The sequence below is a fragment of the Nicotiana tomentosiformis genome, chromosome 4, assembly GCF_000390325.3.
Source record: "Nicotiana tomentosiformis chromosome 4, ASM39032v3, whole genome shotgun sequence".
Lineage (NCBI taxonomy): Eukaryota > Viridiplantae > Streptophyta > Magnoliopsida > Solanales > Solanaceae > Nicotiana > Nicotiana tomentosiformis.
Genome location: NC_090815.1, coordinates 17814482 through 17824481, shown reverse-complemented (window position 1 = coordinate 17824481; position 10000 = coordinate 17814482). Strand labels below are relative to the sequence as shown.

Genomic DNA, 10000 nt, shown 5'->3' with positions numbered 1-10000 from the left:
CGAGGCAAACTCAAGATTGAGTTCTCTATTAGAATAATTTTTATGGAAGATGAAAGGAATTGTCATATTCTTCTTAATGCAAAAAGTTTAGATTCTTTTTGTTGATGTAATGGGTATTCTTTATTATATAATTTTTTTATTTGAAATTTCTGAAAGTTTTCTTCACTATTTTGTCATTCCTTTGTGAAAATTTGAGGATTGTTTTTGATTTTTTACTATTTATGTAATCTGTATTTCTATTTTTAATTTATTTCGCTATTTGTTCTATTAATTAATATGTAAGCTTTTCTGCTATGGGGAATTGGTATTGTGCAATTTCATACATATTGGGTTCATATGATGTACTAATAATAGTTGTCAATTTTTTTACTAGAGAGAGAGAGAGAGAGAGAGAGAGAGAGAGAGAGTTATGTTTTAAAATCGGAGCGGGTCAATATTTGGACGAGTTACAGGTGAGTTTAATTATATTTTAGTTGATGTTTAAGTTATGGTAATAGAACAGTGACACGTGGATATTAATTAATTGTTTTTCCTCCAGAAATTTCTATTAGTAATAAGGGTAATGTTGAGCCAAAAAAATAATGGTAGTGGCATTTTTATTCAAATAGGTGGACGGAGGGCATTTTTGTGTCAATTCTAATACTCCAAGGACAGCTCTGGCCCTTTTCCGTTAAATTATTTTTGTTTTTTTCTTTTTCTTTTGAAGAATATTTGTTTGAAGAGTCAATTTGTATAAATGGACATCAAACAAATAACAAAACTTTGGCTATACAATTGCTATTATTAATTTTAATTTAGCACATTTTAGGAATTGAAGGGTATAAGCTGAAACCCCTCCTTTTAGCTATAGTCAAACCAATATTGCAAGGGCATAATATTTTTTTCGTTGAAGAATATTATTTTTGAATCATTAGATTTTGTGAAATATTTTTTTTTTCTCGAACTCAACAAGAGAGATATTGGTTTCTAATTGATAGTTTCTATAGCGATTTTTAAGTGTAACAAAGAGTATAATTTTAAAACAATATTGGTATGACATGAAATATTTTATTTTTTTTAAATGTAAATAAATTATTTCGAAAAACACTCTTTACTTTTTTCCACTTCAAAGATAATAAAAAGATAAGATATTTTTTAACATTAGTAGAGAGTTTTTAAAATTATTATAATAGAAGTCATATCATGGATAAACTCAAAAAACCGAAATCTTATGAAATATTTACATAAATATCCTGCCAAATTTATTCTTTACTTTTTATAACTAATATAAATAGATAATATAACGACAACACACGATTATACACATATTATATATGGATTATATATAAATTATACATCCTTCAATTTTTTAATTTAAGTGGTCGGGTGAGCACCTATTTAGGCTGATTAGCTAAAGCCAAATGAAAAATATGAAAGAATTTTAACCAAAGACTAAAAATATAAATAAAGTTCTTATGTAGACAATTTATATTAAAACTCATCCTTTTATAGTGAAATAGTAATTTTTTGTAACAAAAGAAAGAATGACATAAAAAATAATATAAAAGAAAATAAATATTGAAAAAAATGTATGAAAGATCTAAATACCAGAAATAAGAGATGACAACAACTTTCTTCTTATATTTTATCTTTGTTGAGTATAAAAAATTTGGAAGTTAATCTCATCGATTTCAAATATTTTTTTCAACTCAAATACATAGAATGTAAGATAAGAGTATTTTAGAATATTTTTTTTATTTACATTGTGTGTCGTTTTTAAAAAATTACTATTACTAACAAACTGATATGATATTCGAATTTGAATTTAAATGCAATTTGAGTAGTTTGCATTGAGGTTAAGCCAAGTATGGTGTCAAAAAACAAACTACTTGGCAATTTTAAGACAATATATGCAATGTTATATAATAACAATCAACTAATTTAACATTTAATGATTCAAAGAACAGATTTTTTTATATATATAGGTTATTAAAAATTCAAAATCTGTGGCTAGAGATATCGATAAACTTAAAATGGAGTCATAATGAAATAAAGTTTTTCCGGCTAAAGAATTAATTAAATTTTTAGATAGTCGATTGAAGTGAATTTTAAATTAAGGATAACATTTTCACTCGTATCATTATAAAGATAATTATTATTGAAATATATATAAAGTTTTAGAAATTGGAATTTCAAAATAGAAATATTTTTGAAAGATAATATCATACCAAATAAGAGTTCAAGTCGTAGCAAAAAAGTCACGTCGTAATCAAAAGATCGTTTATATTGTGTCAACCTTTTGTGCTTTGCCATAAATATGAGTTATTATTTTACTTTGTGGCTATTTTTAGGTTTCAATGACACCAATGAGAATAGTGCAAAAATAAAATCATTACTATGAGATTTGAGAAAATGTTAGTATTTTTTCATATAGTGTTTCCTAATTAATATCTAACGATTATCTATAATTATTTAGAAGGTTTAAATTTTAAGGTTATTTACATAGTATAATTCAAATAACTCAGATATTTAACATGGTTAATGTCAAATATCAAAATGGAGTCATACTGGGGAAAAACATCACTCGCTAAAGAATTTTTAAATTTTTTAGATAGCCAACTAAAATGAGTTTTGAATTAAGGATAATATTTTCACTTACATTATTATAAAAATAATTATTATGGAAAAATAAAATTTTAGAAACTGAAATTTTAAAAAAGAAATATTTTTAAGAGATATCAATACACCAAATAAGAGTTCAAGTCGTACTAAAAGAGTCAAGTCATACCTAAAGAGTCATTCATAGTCTCAATACTTGATTATTTTGCCATAAATATGAGTTATTATTTTACTTCCTGACTATTTTGAGGATCCAATGACACCGGCGAGAATGGTATCAAAAAAAATAAATAGAAAAAATGGTTAATTTTTTTCATGTAGCGATTTTTATTAATATCCAATGACTATCTATATTTAACGAGAAAGTTTAAATTTTAAGATAAGTTACATATAATCCAAATAACTTAAATATTTGACATGATTAGTGTCCGCGCATCCGCGCGGGTGCTAATACTAGTACTACCTTATAGTTACTAAATTACGACTCCATTTTATCCTTCATTCTTGTGTGAGTTCCACATGCATCGGGGTCACTTTAAATATGCTACTAAAGTTTTAATTGGCCCAAATTATCGTCCAAAACTTACGCGGCTGATATCATCTTCCCTTTCAGGTGGAAGATCACAAGCCAAAAGCTTTTTCTACACAATCAACACAATAGTGCTATCACCTGTCTACTACTGAAAACTAGTAATGTGATTATAGTCAAATCGGCACCATTATTATATATATGCCAAAGTCATTTTATAATAAAAACTCATTTCCATCATTAGGTATTATCAATAGTCGACTTTCGCTCAATTATTATTCCAAATTCATTTTATAATCAACACACGTTCCTATCATTAGGCAATTGGCAGGGAAGTTTCTGGTACAGAGCGAGTCAAAAAAGGAAAAGGTTTGATTGTTACATAATAATATAATAATATATAAAGAAAGACTTCCAATTGACCATAGTAATCACATTCTCTTATAAATCTGATGCCTCACTTCTCATCCTAATTAATTCAGGACAAGCAAGAGGTTAGTACTTCTGCATTTCTCATTCTATATATGCCTTGCAAAAGAACTTTTTTTCTTTCATTCTTTGCGATCATTTTACACGAAAAGATCTTTTTAGAGTATATTGTATACCGTGGGAACTGTGTAACATGACGATTTTAAAAAATTTCATATAATATACACTTTGTAGAAATGGTAATTTTTGCTAGTTTTTAGAGGAACAACTGCAATTATGTACGCTGCAATCCCAAGATAACTAGAATCAGCTATATATATCATCACTATCTATTTTTTCACTTTATGGCATGTCAATCTTTTGTGTTTCCATTTCTTAAAATGTATTGTATTTTCTTTTTTCATTTTTTGGCAAAAGAGTAGAAGTTAATACAGCTCCAAATTGTAATTACTTTGGGTTGATACAATAAAGTCTTAACCCTTATTTCCCCGTCTCTCTCTGTTGTAGGAATTGCAGTTTCAAGAAGAATGGCACATCATATTGAGATTACCCAAATGGATCATCAAATTCCACTACTTGTTCAAACTTCTGTAAATGAGGTCTCTCTCACACACCACGCTATACTTCTTTAATTCAAAAATAAATGAAGTAATATATATTGTCCTTCACTTTATGCTATCCTTTAAAAGTTATTTCCTCATCTATCACCTTTTTCTTTTACACGTTTCTTAAGAAAATATTAAATAGGAGATATTTTTAACTGTTTTACCCTTATTTATGTTTTAAGATATAATCTCTCATCATTTAGTATTTACTCATAATTGAGGTATTTGTAGTGTTATAGAATAATTAATATTAAGGGTAAAATAGAAAAAAAAATAATTAATTAAGTCTTGAACTTCTAAAATAAAAATTAATTTGAGATAACTATTTTTAGAAATCACAAGAGTAAGTAATATAACCCAAATATAAATTCATCTTTATTACTTTTGGGTAACGATCTCCGCTCTTCTTAAGGCATTATAGACTTTCTATTTTCTCTACTCACTGCTTATTTTTAGTAAATTTATTTTATTTTATTTTGGAATTGCGTTTTTCTTGTTTCTTTTTGTTTGTTTTTATTTCTTGCTACTTGTTATTTCAATTGTTTTTGTTTTCTTTTAGTTTTTGACTTTGATATAACTTAATCTAAGTGAAATGTTAAGAAAATCAAAAACTAGAATTTCGCATGCGTGTACACTTCTGGAGCTCACCCACGCATTTTTCTTTATTTAAGCATTAATAATTAATAGAATAAGTTAAAAAAAATAGTAGTAAAAGATGTTTATTAAATTAATTAAACAAAAGAGAATATTAGTAAGGGAAGATATCAAGCAATAATTATTTATATTAATGATAAATGGGGTTAAAAGTATAGAAAATCAAAGTGAGAGGTAATCGTAATATCGTAAAATACAGGGAAGGTTAGTGTAATAAAGCAAAATGTGAAGAGAAATCTCTGAAATAATTTTAATTTTTATTTTGGACAATTTTCAGTCTTGATTGGAAAAAGATGAGTGTTGGCATAATTGGTAAAGTTGTTGTCATATAACCAGCAAGTCACGGGTTCGAGTCGTGGAAAGAGTCTCTTGCAGAAATTTGGTCTAAGTCCGCTTAAGATAGAATCTTGTGGTCTGACCCTTCCTTGGACCCCGCACATAGCGGAAAATCGAAAAATGAGGAGAAAATCTTTCTTCAGATTTTTATTTTATCTGATCATTATTTATTGACAATTTATGTAAAGAAAAGAAACACAAAAGAAGGAAAAAAATATGACTCGTTAATTTCCATTAATTACAGATAGAAGAAGGGAGGAAACTGGATCATTTAATTGAGATAAAGGAAACAAATGGTCAAGATCTGTCAGGACTGAAAACAAACAAACCTGCAAATGAAATCCTTGATGAAATATTTGCGGATTTCAACGATTCATCTACCAAATGTTGTACCATATTCAAAGTAAGTGCGGGGTTACGTGAATCAAATCCAGATGCTTATAGGCCAAATGTGATCTCCATTGGTCCTTACCATAAACACAATCCTGAACTTCGCTACATGGAAAAGTATAAACTGCGTTACTTACAGCGTTTCCTCCGCAGGAAAGAGGGGATTGACGTGGAAAGTTGCATTAGGGAATTGGAGGATGAAGCATTAAACTGTTATGATGATATAGAAAACCTTGACAGGGATATTGTTGATAAATTTTCAAAAATATTGTTACTTGATGGTTGTTTTCTAGTTGAATACATTCGAGAGCGTTGTGGAATGTGTCCAGAAGGAGAATGTTGGATTATCCCTGAAAATTGCATAAATAATCAAGTATGTCGAGATCTGTTGTTAGTAGAAAACCAACTTCCTTTCTTTGTCCTCACAAAGCTTCATCACTTGACTATGGATGAGGAAGATGAAATACCATTCACAAAAATGGTGAAGTGGATCTTTTTTCCTTACTTACCGAAGATGACCCCTGCATCCTATCTTGAGAGTGAAGGTAATGCCGCAAAATTCAAACATTTACTTCAAGTTGTACATATGTCATGTCACCCTTTAGAGATTAAAAGTAGTAGCCTAACTGATCATGAGAATCCTAGTTTGGAAATGGAACAATATTGCAGGAAGAGCTTATGTTGTAATCCGTTGCAAATAATTAGGTCAAAAGATAAGCCAATAGATAAGGACCACCTAACAGGGCATAACGTCATGCCAAATGCAACGGAGCTTTCCGAAGCTGGAGTTAGCTTCGTAAAAGTCGGATATATTTATGATTACTTGGAGGAAGAAAACTGTGGAGATAACACAAGTTTATTTGATATCAAATTTGAGAATGGGTTAATGAAAATTCCTAGTTTTAGAGTCACTGATGAAACGGAGGCTCTCCTGCGGAATCTGATAGCGTATGAGCAGCGGTCGTCTCATGTACATGGTCCTACATATTTTAGTGATTTTGCAATTTTCATAGATTATCTAATCGACTCAGACAAAGATGTGAGTTTGCTTCGCCAAAAAGGAATTATCAGGAATAGGATAGGGGAGGACAAAGAAATAGCTACCCTTTTTAACAAGATCGGGAAAGGGGTCGGCGTTTCATCTAAGAACTTCTATTACAAAGAAGAATGCAGAAAATTAGTTCAACATTGTGAACAACCATGGAACTTAATGAAGGCAAGTTTGAGGCACAATTATTTTAACAGCCCGTGGGTAGGAGCTTCAACTGTGGCAGCTGTCATACTCCTCATACTCACAGCTATGCAGACTGTTCTAGCTTTCACAGGTGGTATTTAAATAGTTATTGTTCTAATTATACACAATGGTTGTTTGATTTTGTTAATCCTTCCAGTTTGGTTTTCCTTACTATTATTTGTGTATCCAATACAAGTTTAAAATGTCTTCTACATATATATACGTCTATGAGGAATCTTCTAAATCATCAGGCGTATAAATTAAATAGAGGTGTAATGAAAAATGAAAATTAAACTAACAAGTTTTTCAAGTTACAATCCTCTGCCTTTTCTTCCTTCTAACTTATGTTTTAAGTCAAATCTTATATGAATTTATGGTAATATTCAGACATTTCTTTAATTTTCGCAATATAATCATAGCAAGGCGTGTCTATCTTGGCTTCTGACTAAAATCTAGTTAAGGTCTCAAACAAAGGAATCCACTCTTCCCATCTCTTTTTATTTTAGGGGCAGAGGTGCTTTTCAAACTCCTTAAAACCTTATGCAATGATAAAAGTGTATAAAAAAGAAATGGCAAAAATAGGACACCATAATTTGTCTTTGGGGCAGGTCACTTAATCAAATTGAACAAAATTTTAAGGTGAAAAGTTAAAAGTTTTCCCATGGTTAAGTGTCCTTAAGTGTCCCGCCCCAAGGTCAAAAGTTTAAGACCAGGTAAATTCTACCGATACTCATTTAAATTAAGTTTTGTAACACAAAAGCCACTTTTTTTTTTAACACAAAATCATCTTTCTAAAGCCTAGTTAATAAATATATAAAAGTGGCTGGAAGATGCTATTTTTGGCCTGAAAATGATGTGGCTATCTTAATTTGCTTAATAAGAAAGTTAGTTTCAGAGACCTCCCTTCATGTTTTGGCTTGTAATACTAACTTCCGTTGTGGTTAACGATATTTACGCTTATTTTTTAATTTTAATTGTTTTTAATCTCACTTATTTTTTTAATAATTATCTTAGCCTATTAAAAAAGTTAAAATTTAACTAGTTTACTCTCATAATAACTCTTTTGTTAAATTGATTTTATTAATATTTTAAAATTCTGTAAAATAAAGACAACGAAAAAGTGAAAATCAAAGAAATCAAGAATTGAACATGGAGAAGAAGAGGACAGAAAACAAGATAAATATCTAGAGGAAAGAAACGAATCAGAATAGAAAAAAACAAGTGAAGAAAGAAAACATCTAATATCTGAAGTATATGAGTTAAAGTTGATCATGCCTAAAATTTTCATATGTGAAGAATTAAAGATTGCAAAGAGCCCTTTAATTAGGAGAATTTATGATTCATCAAATGCTGATTGTGATGATGATCAGGCTCAATATCCTTCTAGTGATACTTAATCACATTATTGATTCAATTCCAAACAAAAAATCCATGGAGAAGAATTCCTGAATGAGATGGTAAGTTTAGAAGATAATTCTGATATCATTTAATTAGGAACTGGATAGAGACACTTTCGATGTCCCGCATGTTGATCGAGAAAATATTATTGTGAAATGTGATTATGAAGGAATTCTTCTAAATAAAAATATATTTATAAAAATTAATTTAACAGAAGTATATATCAGTAAGGTAAATTAATTAGTCTAGTTAGTAGTAATTTATAAATAGGTTAAGACAATTGCTACAAAAAAGAATATGTGAGATAAGCGTAATATCATAAACTATAAGAGAATTTATTGTTACGAGGCGAAATCTGAAGCAGACTTCTGTGAAATTAACCCTTTTTAAAAAAGTTAAGAAGCCATGTTGCTTTTCCGGGCAAAAAAAAGCATATTTCGACTATTGTTATATTTGTGTTAATTATGCTTTGGAAAGATGATTTTTATGTTACAAACAAAGGAAAAATGACTTTTATATTACAAAGCTTAACTTGAATGATTATGTAAAATTTACCTTTTAAAACCAGCTCCTTTCAAGGCCATATGTAAACTTATGGGAAGAAAGTCAACAATGAGAAAAGTTTTTCATGAGTTAGGTGACTTTATTATATCTATATTTTGGTGCAAGAATTACTCGACACATATGCTGATAGGATACAACATATCTGATGAATTAATCAATATGTGCACCAACGTACTGATCTAAACAATTTAATTCCCTATGTCTTTGTAAGATTTTTTTGGTTAATTAGATTGGTTCTAGACATCAACTTAAAGTGACTTTAGGTTTTCACATTTCTGCCAAGTTTTATTCTTTGGGGTTTTGACTTAATCCCCTATGATTTTGTATTTGTTTTTCTGTTCAATAAATTCAACCACCTTGAAGTGGACTTTTTTCTCTCAGCCTGAGAAAAATTATTTTTTTTCTCTGCATATCTTAAAAAAAACAAGTACTTTAAACAAATTCTCACTTTTGTCAGTTCATATTATCCCCACAAGTAGGGCGGCAAACGGTCGGATCAGGTCGAATAAGGGTGGGTCGAAAATGAGTAATGCAAAAACGGATAAATTATCTAACCCGACTCATATTTAACACGGATAGAAAATGGGTTAACCGACAATAATTGCTTCTTGAATAGGATCACTTTTAGGAGAATTCCTAGTTTTCCAAACTTAAGGAACCCCTAATTTGAGTCTTTACAAATGTTTAAGTTAAACTCATTAGTTATCCATTTGTTATCTATTTTCTAATTGGATAATATGATTTTTATCCATATTTGACTCGTTTTTAAAAAGTTTATTAGCCAACCTTTTTTTAGTAAATAATATAGATAAATAGATGTACTTTTATCCATGTTGCCACCACTACCCACAAGATGGCCATAAATCTGCGAATTCGCTGTTATGTGACTGATAGAATCATATCACATGCACTGCAGTTGCTTCACGGCCAAGGCACCCACATTGTTGGAAAAAGAAAAATATTCTCAATCACCAGAAACTATAAAATATATTATTTGGATCGGGAACCCGGGTAGTGCGGAATATAGCCAAACAACAGTATAATGGAAATAATAAAGACAATAGAAGTTGATAACAACGACAATTAAAGTAGATAAAGAAGACACAAATTTAACGTGGTTCGGTCAAAGTGACCTACGTCCACAAGCAGAGAGGAGCAATTTACTATAACAATAAGAGTACAAAAGAGAGTACAAAATTAGAGTAAATACTCTAATTAATCTCAAATACCCTAAGGGAATAACCTCACAAGATCACTCCAAAG

General features: G+C 29.5%; 1 protein-coding gene across 3 annotated transcripts; it reads left to right on the top strand.

Annotated features, from left to right (window-relative positions):
* The first annotated feature begins 3554 nt into the window (after nucleotides 1–3554).
* LOC104086435 (UPF0481 protein At3g47200-like) lies at nucleotides 3555–7022 on the top strand. Of its 3 annotated transcripts, none has more exons than XM_033653458.2 (3): nucleotides 3555–3621; nucleotides 4064–4155; nucleotides 5396–7022. In XM_033653458.2, exons 2-3 carry the CDS (start codon nucleotides 4084–4086, stop codon nucleotides 6875–6877), a joined length of 1554 nt encoding a protein of 517 aa, XP_033509349.1. In that variant the 5' UTR covers nucleotides 3555–3621; nucleotides 4064–4083; the 3' UTR covers nucleotides 6878–7022. The 3 variants fall into 3 exon arrangements, with proteins under 3 accessions (XP_033509349.1, XP_070055711.1, XP_070055712.1); XM_070199610.1 differs by lacking the exon at nucleotides 3555–3621 and adding an exon at nucleotides 3661–3795; XM_070199611.1 differs by lacking the exon at nucleotides 3555–3621 and having other exon boundaries at nucleotides 5396–5554; nucleotides 5695–7022.
* The last annotated feature ends 2978 nt before the right edge of the window (nucleotides 7023–10000 follow it).